General features: G+C 44.9%; 1 protein-coding gene and 1 non-coding gene across 2 annotated transcripts in view; one reads left to right on the forward strand and one right to left on the reverse strand.

Moving 5' to 3' along the window:
* Window positions 1-12,108: 12,108 nt before the first annotated feature.
* On the reverse strand, window positions 12,109-12,190 carry TRNAS-GCU. Its single transcript has one exon. It is a non-coding gene; the product is annotated as a tRNA-Ser (tRNA).
* Window positions 12,191-12,949: 759 nt separating this feature from the next.
* Window positions 12,950-19,968, forward strand: part of KNL1 (kinetochore scaffold 1) — a 53,079-nt gene continuing 46,060 nt past the window's right edge. The window contains exons 1-3 of the mRNA XM_030559482.1: window positions 12,950-13,176; window positions 16,747-16,801; window positions 18,984-19,023. Coding sequence (XP_030415342.1) covers window positions 13,047-13,176; window positions 16,747-16,801; window positions 18,984-19,023 — 225 coding nt within the window. The 5' untranslated portion in view covers window positions 12,950-13,046. The remainder of the gene's footprint in view (window positions 13,177-16,746; window positions 16,802-18,983; window positions 19,024-19,968) is intronic.

Below are 19,968 nucleotides of genomic sequence, written 5' to 3' on the forward strand. Positions count from 1 at the left end.
ATTGTCACGTTGGTGTGTGTGATGTGAATGCTACAGGCTCTGATCTTTATGTGGATAAGACTCTTTAGGTGCATTCCAAAGAATGGACTTGGCCAGCATGCTATCTTGGCATCAAGCGCTGTCAGGCAGCAGCTTCTAACTTGGGGGCTGCTGAAGGCAAATACATCCCTTGCTCCTTAGCTCATCTCAATTGATTGGCCTCTTACAGTTGGTATGTGTACTTCCACCTTTTCATGTTCTCTGTATGTATAAATACCTTCTGTCTCTGTGTTCCATTCTATGCATCTGAAGAAGTGAGTTGTAGCCCACGAAAGCTTATGCTGAAATAAATGTTAGTCTCTAAGGTGCCACAAGTACTCCTGTTCTTTTTTGGGGACTAGATAGAGGCTAGTTACCTTTACACGCAAATCACCATTTATTATTATTTTGTTATTGTAGTTCATAGGAATCCCAGTAATGAACCAGGACCTGTAGAGTGATGGCCACACACCAGAGGGCACAGAGACAGATAAGGATGGGGGAAAGAGTGCAGGGACAAATGGGGATGAGGGGCAGGGGGTGCAGGGCTACAACAGGATGGGGGAGGGGGTTGGCTGAGGGGGTGTGGGGCTACATGGAGGAAGGGAGATGGGTGAGTGGGGGCACAGAGATACATAGAGATGGGGGACGAGTGGAGAGACTCATGGGGGTGGGGCAGATGTGCCTGAATGGGAGAGGCTAAGGATCTGCATGGGGGAAACTCCCTAACAATCCCTCCCTCTGTGCCCCCCCCAAAAAAAGGTCTATACTTTTCCCACCCATGTCCAACAACCCTCTCAAGTTCACACCCAGACTCGTTTCCAGCAACTGCTTCCCTCTCCCTCAGCTTCTCCATTACCCCTGACTCCCTCAAGCCTTTGCGCTGTTTGAGAGGTGCAGAAAATATGGTTCTGTATTGCAGTTTGAATGAATTATTACTCAGTTCTGTATTAATTTGCCTAATAAGGAATCTATTTGTCAAAAAACATTCCCTGAATCTTTTTTGTTGTCTGTATTGTTAGACATACTTGCTGACAGGTATTTTGAAATAAATTACCAAAATAATTGAAACTGGTGTGATTTTATTGTGCTATATTGACCTCAAATATGCTGAATTTTGCAGAATTTTAAAATATTGTGCACATAATTTCTAATTTTTTGGTACAGAATTCCTCCAGGAGTAACAGCAATAGCCCCTGCTGGCAGCTCTGTTACTCTTCTGGGAGCTTTGCTTTACTACACCTGACCCAGAAAATGCATCAAGGGCTGGGAAGCGGGAAGATAACAGAAACTGAAGCCCTAAAATGTGTCCGAGATATATGTAGTCATATCTTGCTTACCTTACTAACTCATCAGCCTGCCAAGGTGCCTGTTTGCATAGATAAAGCTATTGTGAATTGGCTGAGAGATTATTTTCTCTCTCTAACTTCCATCAGGATTTTTAGTACGGTTAGCAGCTCTTCAAATCTACCATTACAGTATGCATCTAAAGTACTGTAAACACTTTCATAGAATCATAGACTTAAGATCAGAAGGGACCATTATGGTCATCTAGTCTGACCTCCTGCACAATGCAGGCCACAGAATCTCACCCATCCACTCCTGTAACAAACCCCTAACCTATGTCTGAGTTATTGAAGTTCTCAAATCATGGTTTAAAGAGCTCAAGATGCAGAGAATCCTCCAGCAAGTGACCTGTGCCCCATGCTGCAGAGAAAGGCGAAAAACCTCCAGGGCCTCTGCCAATCTTCCCTGGAGGAAAATTCCTTCCCGACCCCAAATATGGCTATCAGTTAAACCCTGAGCATGAGGGCAAGACTCACCAGGAAAGACTTCTCTGTAGGAACTTACATCCCATCCCATCTAACATCCCATCACAGCTCATTGGGCATATTTACCTGCTAAAAATCAAAGATGAATTAATTGCCAAAATTAGGCTATCTCATCATACCATCCCCTCCATAAACTTATCAAGCTTAGTCTTGAAGCCAGATGTGTCTTTTGCCCCCTACTATTCCCCTTGGAAGGCTGTTCCAGAACTTCACTCCTCTAATGGTTACAAACCTTCATCTAATTTCAAGTCCAAACTTCCTAGTGTCCAGTTTATATCAATTTGTTCTTGTATCCACATTGGTACTAAAGCTTAAATAATTCCTCTCCCTCCCTGATATTTATGCCTCTAATATATTTATAAAGAGCAATCATATCTCCCCTCAGCCTTCTTTTGGTTAGGCTAAACAAGCCAAGCTCTTTCAGTCTCCTTTCAAAAGACAAGTTTTCCATTCCTCGGATCATCCTACTAGCCCTTCTCTGAATCTGTTCCAGTTTGAATTCATCCTTCTTAACCATGGGAGACCAGAACTGCACACAGTATTCCAGATGAGGTCTCACCAGTGCCTGTATAATGGAACTAATACCTCCTTATCTCTACTGGAAATACCTTGCCTGATGCATCCTAAAACTGCATTAGCTTTTTTAACGGCCATATCACATTGGTGGCTCACAGTCATCCTGTGAGCAACCAATACTTCGAGGTCCTTTTCCTCCTCTGTTACTTCCAACTGATGTGTCCCCAATTTATAAACAAAATTCTTATTCTTAATCCCTAAATGCATGACTTTGCACTTTTTCACTATTAAATTTCATCCTATTACTATTTCTCCAGTTTACAAGGTCATCCAGATTTTCCTGTATGATATCTCGGTCCTTCTCTGTATTGGCAATACCTCCCAACTTTGTGTCATCCGCGAACTTTATTAGCACTTTCCCACTTTTTGTGCCAAGGTCAGTAATAAAAAGATTGGTCCCAAAACTGATCCCTGAGGAACTGCACTAGTAACTTCCTTCCAGCCTGACAGTTCCCCTTTCAGTACTACCTGTCGTAGTCTCCCCTTTATCCAGTTCCTTATCCACCTTTCAGTTTTCAGTTTGTAATTATATGTTTAAGCCATGGGACAGAATTGCCTCATGAGAGCCCTTCTGTTCCATTAACTGCATATTTCATCTAAAAAGAGATGTATTAGTGTCATAAACAGTTAAGGGTTAATGCCTCTTTTACCTGTAAAGGGTTAAGAAGCTCAGTAAACCTGGCTGACACCTGACCAGAGGACCAATAGGGGGACAAGATACTTTCAAATCTTGGTGGAGAGAAGTCTTTGTTTGTGCTCTTTGTTTTGGTTGTTGTTCGCTCTTGGGACTAAGAGGGACCAGACGTCCATCCAGGCTCTCCAAATCTTTCTGAATCAGTCTCTCATGTTTCAAAATTGTAAGTAAGAGCCAGGCAAGGCGGATTAGTCTTATTTTTGTTTTCCCAACCTGTAAATGTCCTTTTTTTTTTTTTTTCTGAGAGGATTTTACCTCTGCTTGCTGTAACTTTGAACCTAAGGCTAGAGGGAGTTCCTCTGGGCTATATGAATTTTATTACCCTGTGAAGTATTTTCCATCCTGATTTTACAGAGATGATTTTTACTTTCTTCTTTAATTAAAAGCTTTCTTTTTAAGAACCTGATTGATTTTTCCTTGTTTTAAGATCCAAGGGGGTTGGATCTGGACTCACCAGGGATTGGTGGGGGAAAGGAGGGCGGATGGTTAATTTCTCCTTGTTTCAAGATCCAAGGGGTTTGGATCTGTGTTCACCAGGGAATTGGTGAAGTCCCTCAAGGCCACTCAGGGAGGGGAGAGTTTTGGGGGGACAGAAAGTGCTCCAGACACTAAAATTTCTGGATGGTGGCAGAGTTACCAGATCTAAGCTAGTAAATAAGCTTAGAAGTGTCCATGCAGGTCCCCACATTTGTACCCTAAAGTTCAGAGTGGGGAAGGAACCTTGACAATTAGAACTGGAAAAAAATACAGAGAAGTGTTACCTGCACAAAATTCTGTTATGCGCACACTCTAGGGGCACCCACCTTTACCCAGTTCCCAGGGCTTAAAGCATAACCCTCTTAATTTAGGCACACACACCCCTTCCCCATTCCTAGAGCTCAGGTGTAATCTTATGCTCTAGAGCAGCCACCCTTACCTTGTTCCTTCGGGCTCAGGTGTAACCCTGTTAATTTAGGCACGCATCCTTACCCTTCCTTTGGCTCAGGGCGTAACCTGATACTCAGCGGGTTTGCAGGGTCTTTTACTGGTGAAAGAGCCTTACACAATAATATCCTACTTAACCTCTATTAACAGTTACCAAAACAAAATACTCATGCTAAGCACACAATGCTCACCACTCCCAATAAGGCAGATGAACTCTTCTTGATGGACAATTAGGATCATCTAATTAATTAGGTCATCTGGGGACTCCAGTTTCTGCATGGAGTGGGTGGCAGGGTGCTGAAGTCTGGCAGCTCTGATCTTGGGGCTATGTCCTGGAGTTGGTTCCAAAGACCATCCTTTTAGATCAGTTTATATAGTGAAACTTGAGTCTTGCTTAGCTGTACCTTAACCAGTCATTTTACTAAAATATTACTAAACAATTTTCTAACCAATCCTTACATACTGTACAGCAGTGATCCCCAACCTTTTTGTGGCCAGAAGCACATTCATGTTTTCAGAAGAGTGTGGCGGGCGCCAACAATTTTTCAAGGCTTATTTTGTATTTGTACATTAAATAATACAAAAAAATCATATTTAATATTACATAATATATGAATCCAGAGAGAAGATGGAGAGAAGCCGCAAGGACAGAGAACACCGGTGCCCGCAGCCCCGTAGTACTCTGTCCCCAGCAGGGGCAGGGGCCCTGGATTCTCTCCCCTGCTGGGCACTAAGTGGGTTCCGCGCCTGCCAGGGACCGAGAATACTGGAGCCCACAGCCCCAGAATTCTCTGTTCCTGGCAGGCGCGGGGCCGCAGCTTCTCTCCGGCTTAAGCCACAGCCCCGCACCTGCCAGGGACCGAGAACACTGGCACCTGCAGCCCCGGAGTTCTCTGTCCCCAGCAGGCACGGGGCCGCAGCTTCTCTCCCCTGTTGGGCACTAGGCAGGCCCCGCACCTGCAGGGAACAGAGAACACTGTGCCTGGAGCCTGAGTTCTCTGTCCCCGGCAGGCGCAGGGCCATGGCTTCTCTCCCCTGCTGGGCACTAGGCGGGCACATATAAATGCCCTGGCGGGTGCCATGATGCCCTCGGGCACTGCATTGGGGACCACTGCTGTACAACAATCCTGTAGCAGTCATACCCAACCACCATAATTGATTTACACCTAGCAAAATTAATTATGTAGCAGACAGAAACAATCGAAGAAGCAGAATGAGCTCATACAAACAATAAAGAAATGAGGATTTTACAACCACAACAATTAAGTGTTTTCTTCTCAGTCATAATGCTATCAAACTAAGTTTTCTGTAACCATTTCAAGATCTGTTTCTTTATCTAGTGATGGCGGGCGCTATTAGGACAGGATCGCCTTTTTAACAGCCTGGTATTACATTGTTTTAATGTAATTTTAGGTGGGATGTGACTTTCTGCTTCTTAGCTTCTGGCTGCTGCTCTCCTAATATGGCCATAGACAAAGGCCTTAGGACTTACAATATGACTGGAGGAAAAGGCCTTCTCCTTACAGAAGGGCAACAACAATGATAAGGGTATGGAATAGCTTCCATAGAAGGAGAGATTAAAAAAACACTGGATTGTTCAACTTGGAAAAGAGATGACTGGGGGAGAAAATAGGATAGAGGTGTATAAAATCATGAATGGTATGGAGAAAGTGAGTAAAAAATAATACTCAACATAAAACAAGAACCAACAGGTTTCAAACAGACTGAAGGATGTACTTCATCACACAATGCACAGTCAACCTGTGGAAAGCGTTGCAAGGGGATGTTGCTATAAAGGCCAAAAGTATAACTGAATTCAAAAGAGAATTAGATAAATTCATGGAGAATAGGTCCATCAATGGCTATTAGCCATAGTGATCAGGGATGCAACCCCATGCTCTCGATGTCCCTAACCACTGATGGCTATTGGATTGGAAGATAGAGAATGGATCACTTGATAAATTGCCATGTTCTTTTTGCCCTCTGTGACGCATCTGGCACCTGCCAATGTCAGAGACAAGATACTGAGTTAGATGGCCCATTGGTCTCAGCCAGCATGGCCATTCTTATGTTCACTTTTGAAAACACTATCTAATGATAGATTGAAAGGACAGAAGGAGCCAATTTGCTTTCTTGGATACAATAATTTATATTTTAAAATTTGTTTCATTTCAGGATAGACTGGACGAGTTCTAATAAATAAGCATTTGGAACAAAAAATAAATTGTCTCCATGTCATTTTATTAATGGGATTGGAATCAACTTGCCTGAGCCCCTGACCTTGCAAGCCTTACCCAAATGAACAACTTCACTGAGGTCAATAGTTCTACTTGTAGGGAGCTACAGTGAAAATGCTACAGCAGCACTGTAGCTACACTCTTGTAGCTCTTCAGCTCTTCACTCCAGCAACAAGAGGGTTTCTCCCATCACTGGAGTTAATCCACCTCCCCAAGAGGTGGTGGCTAGGTTGAAGGAAGAATTCTTCTGTTGACCTAACACTGACTTCACTGGCTGTGGATTTTTCACACTCCTAAGTGATATAGCTGGGTCAAATTAATTTTTTAGTGTAGACCTGGCAAAGGCTGCCTGGAGTGTAGGACTGCAAGAATAGACTCAGGAGGGGCTTGCTCTAGGAGCCTGCAGTGCCTGCGATAGCAGAGAGAAATTGCTTTCTAGGGACTTTGATCCCAGTACAGCTTAATTTTCATTATTATTCATAGGGGGCACTTTATGACCTTGGGCCAGCCAAGACACTCAGGAAAGTGAATAAACATCACTTCATTTTTTTGACAATACAAATAGACTAATTTGCAAGGGGAACATGACAGAAATGAACATCGTAAGTAACAAGTTTATAATCAACTCCCAAATCCCAAACTTCAGCAGGCTGATACTCCTTCCCTTAGCAGCTGTGTGGGCTTCCTTGCAGCCCACACAATTCTCATCTCGGCAGGATGAGTATAGGAAGGCTGTTTTGCCACAGTGGGATAAATTAAAGATATAAAGACATCCTGAATACCAATCCCTCATTTTTATTTTGGTCTCACTATTAAAGGCTTTTGTGTGTTTTTGAAAATCCTCCATCAGAAATGTCACTGCCTTTCAGGGGCATGTGAAGTGCTTTCTAAAAAGCTATGAAGCCTGCACCCCCAACAGATGAATCTGTTGTCTTAAGTAACCGCTTTGAGTATTCCTAAGGATTCTGCTTTTCTTTGGTCATAAATATGTCCACTTGGTCTAGGTGAAGACAGCTTCTAGAAAAAAGAAATAAACAGAGAGGTGGCAAAGTTTGCAGATGATACAAAGTTATTCAGGATAGTTAAGTCCAAAGTTGACTGTGAAGTTACAAAGAGATCTCACAAAACTAGGTGTCTGGGCAACAAAATGTTATGTGAAATTCAATGCTGATAAATGCAAAGTAAGGCACATTGTAAAACATAATCCCAACTATAGATACAAAATTATGGGGTCTACATTAGCTATTGCCACTTAAGAACAAGATCTTGGCGTCATTGTGGATAGTTCTCTGAAAACATCTGCTCAAGGTGCAGAGGCAATCAAAAAAGCTAACAATGTTAGGAGCAATTAGAAAATGGACAGATAAAACAGAAAATATAATGACACTATATAAATGCAAAGTATACCCACATCTTGAATACTGTGTACAGTTCTGATTGCCCCTTCTCAAAAATAAAGATATATTAGAAATTGAAAAGGTACAGAGAAGGGCTCCAAAACTGATTAAGGGTATGGAGTAGCTTCTGTATGAGGAGAAATTAAAAAGACTGAGATTATTCAGCTTGGAAAAGAGATGACTGAGGGGGAGTATGACAGAGGTCTATAAAATCATGAATGGTGAGAAGAAGTGTTATTTATCTCTTCATATAACACAAGAACCAGAGGTCACCCAATGAAATGAATAGGCAGCAGGTTTAAAACAAACAAAAGGAAGTACTTTACACAGCACACAGTCAACCTCTGGAAGTCATAGTCAGGGGATGTTGTGAAGGCAAAACTATATCTGGGTTCAAAACAGAATTAGAAAAGTTCATGGAGGATAGGGCCACCAACAGCTATTAGCCAAGATGGTCAGGGATGCAACTCCATGCTCTGGATGTGCTTAAGAATCTGATTCCCAGATGCTTGGACTGGACAGCAAGGTTTAGATCACTTGATGATTGCCCTGTTTTACTCATTCCCTTTGAAGCATCTGGCATTGGATACTGTCAGAAGACAGGCTATTAGGTTAGATGGACCACTGGTTTGACTCAGTATGGCCATTCTTATGTACAGCTGATTTTTGCTGTGCTCGAATGTGTTTGCTTTATATCAGGTTTCAGTGTGCTTAGTTTAGAAAGTGCTTTGGAACCCTTCAGATGAAAAGTATTATTTACATGTAAATTATTATCACAGATTTGATTTCTCCCAGTTTAATATTTTCTAAACACTAGCTAAAACAAATCCATAAGTTTATCTGATTTCCAAGGCATTTTGCTCTTTAAAGATAACCTGTGAGGATTTGTTTTAATTGGATTTCCATGTTTTTATTTTTGTGTTTTGTTTTTGCTGCTTTATGATGCATAAAGACCACTGAATCAGTTTGTTTTCCTGCTTCTATTTTGCTGTGGAAATATCAAGACTGTTGTCTTTTTTGGTTTCCTGAAATGCCTCTGGGAGATCTCTGTGATATTTATTGCAAGCTCTCAAACATTCATTGAAGAGGTGCGGGAGGTTGAATCTTCTAGCAAAGACATCGTCAATCATCTTTATCATCACCATCAAAGCAAATCCCAAAGGAATGTAGCCTCCTTGCAGATCGAGCACACTTCAATCAATCTTTAGTTAGGCCCTTAAGACAGTCTGGCTGGATATTTAGTCTTTGTTCATAACCTAGTAATCTTATCACATCACCAGAGCTTTTGGTAACCATATAATCACTGTCATTGTGGCAACATTCCTTAGTAAATATGCTTTATAATTTGTTGATCTTTCATCCTAATATTATGTCTGTATCAAGAAAGCTGCTGAAATAGAATCAGTGCTGATGGAGGTGGTTGGTGGGTTTGGCTACAAATATTCTAATTTTTTATCTTGTCCTGCCACTTAATATGGAACAGTTTATAGAGATGATGAGAATCAAAAATGCCAATCAACTGTTCTTCAGCCTATCTTAGTGCACAAATTTCACTGCCATACAACAGAGTTGGTATAACTGCAACTGTAGAGCTGCAGGTTCATAGCAAGCTTGTTGTCACAACATCACCAGAAAGGCTGCTGAAGGGCTCGAAACAAAGCAGCAGCAGCTGCTATACAAGTATCCATCTCTCTCTAGCCTCCTTCAGCACTGTCTATGCTGCTTCCCAAGTATTGTACAATTGCCATCTGCCGAGAGTTCCATCTGGATAGGTTAACAGTGAGCTGGTTGTAATCTGGAGTTGGCTGGTAACGGTCATGGACTTTGTTTTGTCTAGATTAATAACCAAGGCAATATGTGCTGCTTTTCATCTGATCTGATCATTCAAAGATAACCTTTCTCCAAAATATGAGTTACTAATATTAAACAGTTGTCAATAAATAATATTGGAGTTTTAAAGAATCTGACTAAAAATCCTTTCCACTGTCAATTGCTCAGCTTTCATTCTCTTGATTTGTGCAATTTCACTGGCTTGTAGTCTTCCACTCTAGACAGGAGATAAACCTCTTAATACAAAAAAACAGGGCAAAAAACTTTTTTTTCTTTCTTTTTTTTTCCCCAGGGAACTTTGTTGGCTCTTAAAAATAAGAACTAGAACAGCAGATAAGTATTTCCCCCCACACCTCCCTCTTTTATTAATCATCTTTACAGCATGTAGCCGGGCGGACAGGCATACGTGTTAGTGTGAAACACATAGACACAGGCAGGTTGGCTCCAGGTTTTCTGCTGCACCTAGCAGCAAAAAATAAATAAATAAATAATAAAACCCCCCACAGCAGTGCAATCACGCCGCTCCACTCTTGGGCAGCGCTTCGGCGGCAAGTCCTTCCCTCCGAGAGGGACTGAGGGACCCGCTGCCGAATTGCTGCCGAAGACCTGGGTGTGCCGCCCCAATAGTGGCCGCAGTGCTGCCACTTGGTATTGGCCGCTCCAAGTACCTGCTTCTTTAGCTGCTGCCTGGAGCTGACCCTGGACACAGGAAATGTTCATGAAAGTTCAGCTGTTACTTTCTACTATAAGGAAGCACAGATGTCCGTCCACTATAACTAGGCTTGGCAGAATTCAATTTTTTAAATATAATTTTGATGGATAATATCTATGTTTATTTTTAAGCTTTTTTTTTCAATTTTTATCAGTTTAAATTTTCACAGCTGCAGGAAATTATGAGAGGTGTAACATAACGGGGTCAGTCAATAATTATTTAATGACAGTTGATGTTGAGAATCAAAAGTTAAAGCTTTACACCCATTAAAACAAACATTGTCAATATCACATGTCAAAAATCTACAAAGTAAATATCCTTAAACCAAACTCTAATAAGTTCTGAGGCAGAATTTTTCTTACTTTGCTTATCTGTACATTTTGATTGAAATAATTTTCATCAGTTTGTGTGTGTATGGTGAAATCAACATTTTCTGACATTTACCAATGAAAAGTCTAACTCTTCCAAGCTTACCTATAATAGAAAGCAGCTCAGTTCAGTTTGTTAAAATAGGGAAATCCAGGTGAGTCCCTGTTACCACCAGGGGACAGCCAAGATGCACCTTCTCACCTCAGAGGTCAAAAGTCCCCCTCACAAGAAGCCCAGATGTTATTCCTTGCTCCCTGGAAAAGTGGATAGTTTAGGGAGGTTACTCCCACTACAGGAACAAACCCAGTTTTTGTTCTTTATCAGAGGGTGAGTGAAGCAAATACCACAACTACCATATCAGGGATTTTCAGGTTATCCTAACAGAGGAAAGCCCAGTTGTTAGCTCCAATATCAAAGGGAACTCCAAATGTCTCCCCACTATGGAAGCCCAGATGCCTCCCTAGTCCACTGTTGTCTGAAGTGTTGTAGCCCTGATGGTCCCAGGACATTGGAGTGACAAGACGGGTAAGGTCATATCTTTTATTGAACCAACTTCTGTTGGTGAAAGACAAGCTTCTGAGCTCCACAGAGCTCTTCTTCAGGTCTGGGCATCTGGGTCAGACCAGCACAGGGAAGAGAGAAGCACACAGATGTTCCCCCCACCACAGTGAGCAGCACAGGTGTCTTTCCTTCCACGGGAAAGCAGCTATTCTGTAAAAAGGAGCTGCCCAGATGTTCTTCTGTAACTAAGGAAGTGTTGCTTGCCTACAGCAGAGGGGAAGGCCAGATACTGTATTTCCCAGTGACAAAAAGGACAGGTGCCACCCTCTAACAAAGAGCAAGTGGGCTATCTCCCATAATTCAGGTATCAGCGGGGTAGCTGTGTTAGTCTGCATCTGTAAAACGCAACAAGGAGTCCTGTGGCACCATGTGTTACAATGCTTCTGACGAAGTGGGTATTCACTCAAGAAAGCTTCAAGAGACCTGTTAGTGTTTAGGGTGCCACAGGACTCTTTGTTCCTATAATTCAGCAGTCCAGCTGTGTCGTCCCCACCCCGCCGCCCCATGAAGGAGACCTGAAATGTTCCCTATAAGGGAACAGGGCAGATATTTCCCCTACATACTAGAGAGCGGTTCGGATCGTACCGCCTGAGAAGAAAGCCGGCGCGCCCCCCTGTCACAGTGCGGATCAGCTCTTCCCCCTGCAAGGGGCCAGCCCGCTTGTCCCGCCTATAACAGAGCAGCTTGGGACGCCGCGGTGGGAGGGAAGGCGGCACGTCTCCCTGACAGAGCTGCTTGCGCTCCAAACTGCCCTTCAGCTCGGGAGGCATGACCTGTCTCCGGCGAGCTCCCCAATCATTATAGTCACCCAGCGCCCTGATCGGAGATTGTGGTTGCGATCAGTGAACCTGGCAGGTATGTTCGGCTCCCTGCCAAGCGCCCCTGCCCACTCGCCCTCCAGCAATAATGTAAATCCAGTCAGTTAATGTATTTATTAAACAGAACAAAAAACATTTTCCGACGAGGATGGGATTCGAACCCACGCGTGCAGAGCACAATGGATTAGCAGTCCATCGCCTTAACCACTCGGCCACCTCGTCACAGAAAACCAGAATCTCCTGTAGGCTATAAGAAAGGACTCTAGTCAGGCTTAGCTTGATTTTGGGATCGCTAATTCAATATACACATACAGAGGTTCCCACCACGACGAACAATCCTCCCAGCCGCGCTTTTTGCCCGGGAGGGGAGCCCTGAGATAGTTTAGGACGAGGCATCGCAGTGCAGTACGTAGAGCTGACTAAGCAGAGGCTGCCATGTTGTACGGAAGTTCGGTGGCCGCCATGTTGTACGGCAGAGGGTGTAGAGGCCACCATATTGTACTGTCATTGTTCGGTTTGCCGGGAGCCCAGGGCGCATGCGCAAGAATAGGCGGTTAGGTTTGAATAGTGAAGCGGCGGTCCCGGTCGAGCCTAATGGGCGCCGCGGGAGTAGGCGGCGGCGGCGGCGGCGGCTAGGAGGCGTTGGTGCCTTGAGGGCTGGATTTGGAGCGGAGCCGCAGAGGGTGAGGAGTCCTTAATAGCGGCGGCCACTGAGCGGGGCGGCGCGGAAAGAGGTGGGACTGGAGGGCGCGGGCCCGGCCCGTGTACGTGCAGGGAGGGCGGGTCACACGAGAGCCCCCCCTCTCCGACCCCCGCCGCGAGACACGCCGCGCCGCGCCGCCCTGTGTAGGGCGGGAGGGTCTGTGACCGGGCGGGGGGCTTCCTGGATCCCGATGGGCCCCTCTCCCCGCCTGGGGTGAGGGCGGATCGCCTCCCGCTCCTCTGCGTGTTGTGAGGTGACGGTAACTGTCCCATCGAAACAGCTCAGTCTTGCAAGAGGTGTTGGGAGCGGAGTGAGGGGGAAGCCGAGACCTCGGGGTCCCGCACATGCAGGTCGGCGCGGTGCAGCTGTCTGCACATGCGAAGCGTTCGGTTCTTAAAACGCGTCTTGCTTTTCCATTGCGAACACGGCATCACCACCGATCGAAACCTGCTCTCAGCCGAACAGCAGCACTTTTGGGGGGACCTCAGTGCAGCCTGTCCCATTAGTAAGTGTTGGGACCGTTTGCATGCTAACGTTCTTAAGCACAGAGAGTTGTTTTTTACGGCTATTTTGTGCCAATATTTTGTTCCTCCCCTTTCTTAGGCCACATCTACCCTAGAAACTTTTGTTAGTATGCTTTATTTCGCAGCAGAATGTAGTAGAATGTCAGTAGCAAGGCCCAGAATCTTTATTACAAAGGATATTTTCAGTAGTGAGGTGGAATAGGAGAGAATTCTAATTCTTTTAATGATAGCTAAAAATAGCAGTATAGTTGAGGTAGCATGAATGGGAGCTCCCAGTACAAGCCCACCTGGACTCTCTGAGTGCATTCTCAGGATGTTAGCTTGAACCATCGCCCATACTTCCTTGGCTACAATGTTATTTTTAGCGTGCTAACTCCAGCAGAACTAGCATGGGTATATCTATGCGAGCTGGGAATCACAGCTCTCAGCTCAAATGTAGATGTACCTTCAGGGTAAAGGAGTTGTAAAAGGCCGTAAAGTGGTTCTTAAATTCTATACATGTGGTATTCTTTTTGGGGAGTTGGTTAAGTGTTTGAGTATAGGCCAGGATCTGGCACCTGTTGAATCTTACAATGCCAAGGGCCAGTGTGAATTTGAGCAATGCCTCAATATCCACAAGGAGGGTGAAGGGAAGGTGATGGGGGGGAACCCCCTCCCTTTTGTCCTTTAATAGTGTTATATGGAATCCTGTGGGTGAGAGAGAATGGGTTGTAAAAGGAGGTGAAGAGCTTGTATGTTTCTGCAACTGTGGTGTTGGCAGACTAAAAGTATGTGTGTTAACAGGAGTTAGAGGACAGAATTAAGGTTGCATAGGCCACCTTAACTTAACATTTCCTGGCTTGCAGATGTTTGAGGTGTGCTCAAGTCAGCATTCTGCAAAGGGATGACCTACTGCAAAGCAACCTTAACTCAGTGTTAACATAGTTTTTTGCCACTGAATTTTCTAGTTCTTTAAACGTTATAAACTATGTTGTTGATAGGAGTTAGTAGTTATTTAAGTAGTTGTATATATCATATCCTGCAATTAGCATACTAAGCCACTGCCCTCTCACCCCAAACATGGATCACTTGTGCCCCACCAGTCCAGCTTTGGCACACCTCTTGAGCCAGGCCAGTTTTATGTTTGAGAGAGAGATTCTCTGACCTCTGTCCAATAGATGTACCTCATATCAGAGAAACACTGAGATATCAGAGCTTGTAATATTTCTATGCCACACAGTACACATTTCCAGTCAGCCATGGACCCAATCAATATACTTCCAACACGTATTAATAACTTTCATCCTATGTTGGGATGTGCTGACAGGGTTGTGGGATGCAGGAAGCTTAGGGTGCACTGGCAGAGCTTTGAGGTGCATGGGACTGGGGTGAATTGGTAATGCAGGACGTTGGCGGGCACTGGCAGAGTTGGGGTGCAGGAGAGTTGGGGTGTAGGCTGGTGGGGCTCCACTGGCATCTGGGGGAGCAGAGTGGTTGGAGTATACTGGCAAAGCTGTGGGGTGCAGAGTATTGAGGTGCACTGGAAGAGCTGGGGTGCTATACTTCCCTCACTTAGCTGGCAGCCTCTCTCGCCTTCCCTAGTATTCATCCCTATTTATCCCCCTCTCCTTGCTGAAGCTCCAAACCCCAACCCCTTATTCCCCCACTCCTTTGTCCCCTAATATCTTTCCCTTTGCCTCCCAACAAGCATTCATATGTCTAATTTCCTCCCCCAGAATGAAACTGCCACCTGTGATTCACAAATTGCAGCAACCTCCAGCTGCTCAGTCCCAAACTCCTTTTCTCTTAGTTGGGGGCTTATGATTTACTTTTCCTTAGTTCTGTTAATTGAAGGTTGGGCTCACGGCCATTGAGGTCTGTCATTCATCCAGTCATTGGAAAAAATAATTCCAACTACACAGATATAATGATGGGGTCTAAATTAGCTGTTTCCACTAAAGAAGGAGATCTTGGAATCATGGTGGATAGCTGTCTGAAAACTTCAGCTCAATGTGCATCAGTGGTCAAAAAGTTTAATAGAATGTTAGGAACTATTAGGAAAGGAATAGAAAATAAGACAAAGTACAATGCCACTATATAAATCCACGGTATGCCCACACCTTGAATACTGTGTCGAGTTCTGGTCACCTCATCTCAAAAAGGATGTTGGACTGGAAAATGTTCAGAGAAGGGCAACAAAGATGATCAGGGGAATGGAATGGCTTCCATATGAGGAGAGACTGAAAAAAATTAGGGCTGTTCAGCTTAGAAAAGGGATAATTGAGGAGATATATGATAGAGGTCTATAAAATCATGAATGGTGTGGAAAAAGTGAACAGAGAAATGTTATTTACCCTTTCCCACAATACAAAAACCAGGGGTGCCTTGATGAAATTAACAGGAAGTAGGTTTACTACAAGCAGGAGGAAATACTTTTTCACACAATGCACAATTAACCTGTGGAACTTACTGCTATGGGATGTTGTGATAGCCAAAAATACAACTGGGTGGGTGGGGGGAGGGAAAAACTAGACAAATTCCTGAAGGATAGGTGCATAAATGGCTATTAGCCAAGATGGTCAGGGATGTAGCCCCATGTCTGGAGTGACCCTTAACCTCTGACTGCCAGAAGTCAAGAGAGGAAGGCGGGGTGGATATCTCCAGAATTGCCCTGTTCTGTACATCCCGCTGAAACTCTGGTATTAGCCACTGTTGGAGACTGTATACTGGGCTAGATGGACCATTGGTGTGACTTGGTATGATAGTGCTTTTTTTATTTTTTTTTATTAGTACCTCTCAGTTTTAACAGTACAAGGCAGCAAAAGAAAACCATTTGGTGACAGGGGCTTTAATTCAGGAACCCCTGAGTCAAATGACCCCAAATTTGGATCACTAACACTACTCTGTCCTCTTTTGAGGCACACCAAATTTCAAAGCAATCAGAGTTACAATTTGGATTCTAGAGCACTTACAGAAGTCAAGTTTTAAGCATTTATAATGCAAAGAATTGAACTCTTAGCTGTTTTTCTAGTATTGGCACATGCACAGTGTAAAAATGTACATTTTCTTAAATACCACTCTCAACTTGGGTCCCCCAAAGATTTAGTGAATGCCATACAACACCTTGGGCAAAACTTGACAGATGAGACCATTTTGATCCACATTGCATCAATAGTTTGACCTATAGCTCTGTCAAAACAAAAAAATCCTAGAAACTTTTCAACTTTTCTGTAACTCCTGGCTTAAATGACTCCAACTTTTTGAATCCCTAACCCTGCCCTGCACCTCCTGAGGCATGCCAAACTTCAAAGAAATCCAGCTAAGCATGTTGATTTTAGAGCAGTGGTTCTCAAAGCCTGTCTGCCGCTTGTTCAGGGAAAGCGCCTGGCGGGCTGGACCTATTTGTTTACCTGCTGTGTCTGCAGGTTCTGCTGATTGCGGCTCCCACTGGCCACAGTTCACTGTTTCAGGCCAATGGGGGCTGCGGGAAGCGGCACGGGTCGAGGCTTAATGTGATTTCCCTATTGCTTGACTCTTAGCTGTTTTTTGGATTTTAATGTTGTTTGTTACAGGAAAAGCACGCCCTTCAGAAATGGACAGGATTTATTCAGAATCAAATGAGGAAAAGTAAGTGGAAGCTTCCAGCTAAGAATTTTAAGGTTCCATACATTGTTTTGTTTTAGTGGATAAAGGTGAATTATTTCTTGTCCTTGTCCCTACACATAGCAGCTGTCCCCAGAGTCATTAGCATCTCCATTAAACCCAAAAGACAGAGGGAGCTTCATTGGCACAATAAGGGGAAGTTCTACAAATATTTCATAGCAGTAGGTTTTTTGGGGTGTGTTAGGGTTCCCTCCCCACTCTGAACTCTGGGGTACAGATGTGGGGACCTGCATGAAAGACCCCCTACACTTATTTCTACCAGCTTAGGTTAAAAACTTCCCCAAGGCACAAATCCTTCCTTGTCCTTGGATAAGTACTGCTGCCACCACCAAGTGAGTTAGACAAAGATTCAGGAAAAGAACCACTTGGAGTTCCTGTTTCCCGAAAATATTCCCGCAAGCCCCTTCACCCCCTTTCCTGGGAAGGCTTGAGAGTGACCAAGGTGAGTACAGATCAGACCCTTGCGTTTTTAGGACACTAAAAACCCAATCAGATTCTTAAAAAACAGAACTTTATTATAAAGAAAAAGTAAAAGAAGCACCTCTATAAAATCAGGATGGAAGGTAATTTAAAGGGTAGTCAGATTCAAAACACAGAGGATTTCCTCTCTAGGCAAAATTTTAAAGTTACAAAAACCTCCCTCTTAGCACAGGGAAAATTCACAAGCTAAAATGAAAGATAATCTAACGCAGAGGTCGGCAACCCTTTCAGACGTGGTGTGCCGAGTCTTCATTTATTCACTCTCATTTAAGGTTTCACGTGCTGGTAATACATTTTAATGTTTTTAGAAGGTTACTCTATAAGTCTATAAACTATTGTTGTATGTAAAGTAAACAAGTTTTTTAAAATGTTCAAGAAGCTTCATTTAAAATTAAATTAAAATGCAGCGCTTATCAGTTTAGTGCAGTGGTTCTTAACCTGGGGTGCACTCCCACCCCCAGGGCAGGGCCAGTCCAAGGATATTTTGCACCCTAGGCAAAACTTCCACCTTGCGCCCCACCCCCCACCCCCACATCGGTTCATTGAGGGAAAATCACAATGAGCTTTTATAGACCCCAGGGGCCAGCCATGCCCAGGGGCTGTTCCTAGACCAGGTTCCCCGCTCTACTTACCATGCCCATGCCGGTCAGATGCTGGCTCCATGTAGCGGCAAAACAGAGTGCTGAGGCAGCGGGAGGGGGAGAGCTGTTAGAGGGGCAGCGGCGGCAGCGGCTTACACTTCCGGGAGCTGCAGAACCCGGGTGCGGTGAGGGAGGAGCCGGGAGGTGCGCCTACCTGGGCTGCGGCCCGGTGCTGCCCCCCAGGGGCCTCCTGCAGCGGATGCCTGCGGGTGGCGGTCCCCGTGCGCTCCCTGGCTCTCCCCTCACTGTGCTTGGGCTCTGAGGCTCCCGGGAGCGTGAGCTGCCACCCCTCCTGCAGCAGGCTCAGGGCCCCACGCCCCGGCGGCTCTCACTCCTGGGAGCCACAGAACCCGACACAGTGAGGGGAGAGCCAGGGAGCGCACCTGCCGCCTTTCTGGGGTCCCGGCTGCCAGCCCCGCTCAGCCTCCTGCCGGCCTGGGGTTCCGTTTACTCAGCTGACAGCAGGCTGACCGGGGCTGGTGGCTGGGACCCTGGCTGGCACCCCCTGCCAGGCAAAATCAGCTTGTGTGCCACAGGTTGCCGACCCCTGATCTAATGCATTTCCTTGCTATTACTTACTATTTCTGTAATATTAGATGCTTAGTTCAGATATGGCTTAGAGAGATGTATTTTCCCTGCCCTGGTTCCTCTCTGACCCGGAGAACACAAAGGAACAAAAACCAAAAACCTTCCCCCACAGATTTGAAAGTATCTTCTCCCCTTATTGGTTCTTCTGGTCAGGTGCCAACCAGGTTATTTGAGATTCTTAATTCTTTACAGGTAAAGGTGTCATCAGAAAAAAAAAAAGGGGGGGGATTGGGGGGAACAGCACTATATTTTCCAGAACTTCTTTTCTGCTCTCTAATATTGGGATCAGCTCTGCCAAGAGGGCTTGGATTGAATTATTTTCTAAACATAAAAATAATTAAATCCTGCCCATTTTAGAAACTTGTTAAAGATAGTATCATTGAAGAATGACATCCCTTGTGTGGGTTTACACACTAACAGTTTTTCTTTTCTCTCAGTGATCATACAGAACGGATCAGAAGGCAAAGGCGTTCCTCGGTGAGTGTGACTTTGAATAAGTTTTATCAGTATTGGAAGCTGATATAGATAAGCCTGCTTTTCTCCCTAGCATACGGAAAATCCTCAGAGTCAAAAAAGAGTGAGTCAGCTGGGTTTGCCTACACATCTCTTTCTGATGGTCATTCTAATTACTTTTATAGTGCAATGTGGCCACTTACTCAGTAAGCATCTACATTAAAATGTCGTTCCTGTCAATGTAAGTCACACACTACATCAGTTTAATAACTCCACTTCTGTGAAAGTGGAATGCTTAAGTTGATGTAATTAAGTCAATGCAATGTCTGTGTAAACCAGGGATTGGCAACCTTTGGCACGCGGCCCATCAGGGAAATCTACTGTCAGGCCGGGACAGTTTGTTTACCTGCAGCATGCGCAGGTTTGGCTGATTGCAGCTCCCACTGGCCGTGGTTTGCTGCTCCAAGCCAATGGGGGCTGTGGGAAGCAGTGGCTAGCACATCCCATGGCCCACCCTGGTTTCTGCAGCTCCCATTAACTTGGAATGACAAACTGCAGCCAGTGGGGGCTGTGATAGGCCGAACCTGCAGACGCTGGTTGGTAAACAAAACCTCTCGGCCAGTCAGCAGATTTCTCTGATGGGCCACGTGCCAAAGGTTGCTGATCCCTGGTGTAAGCACTGTGCTGCTTACATTGCCCTTTGCCACCAGGGGCTGACAGCCAGAGCCCACTGCTGCCCTCCCAGTGAGGAATTGGGGGTGGTGGGAAGGAGAGCCGGAACCTCACCTCTGCTTTCCAGTGATAATTTGAGAGAAGGTGGGAAGGAGAGCCTGAGCCGAGGTGGCCTCCCAGTGAGGGATTGAGGAGGGGTAAGAGGGGAAGGAGAGTTGGACCCCTGCCGCTACCTCTTGGTGAGGGGTGTGTGTGTGTGTGTGTGTGTGTGTGTGTGTGTGTGTGTAAGGACAGCCT

The sequence above is a fragment of the Gopherus evgoodei genome, chromosome 4 (genome assembly GCF_007399415.2).
Source record: "Gopherus evgoodei ecotype Sinaloan lineage chromosome 4, rGopEvg1_v1.p, whole genome shotgun sequence".
NCBI lineage: Eukaryota > Metazoa > Chordata > Testudines > Testudinidae > Gopherus > Gopherus evgoodei.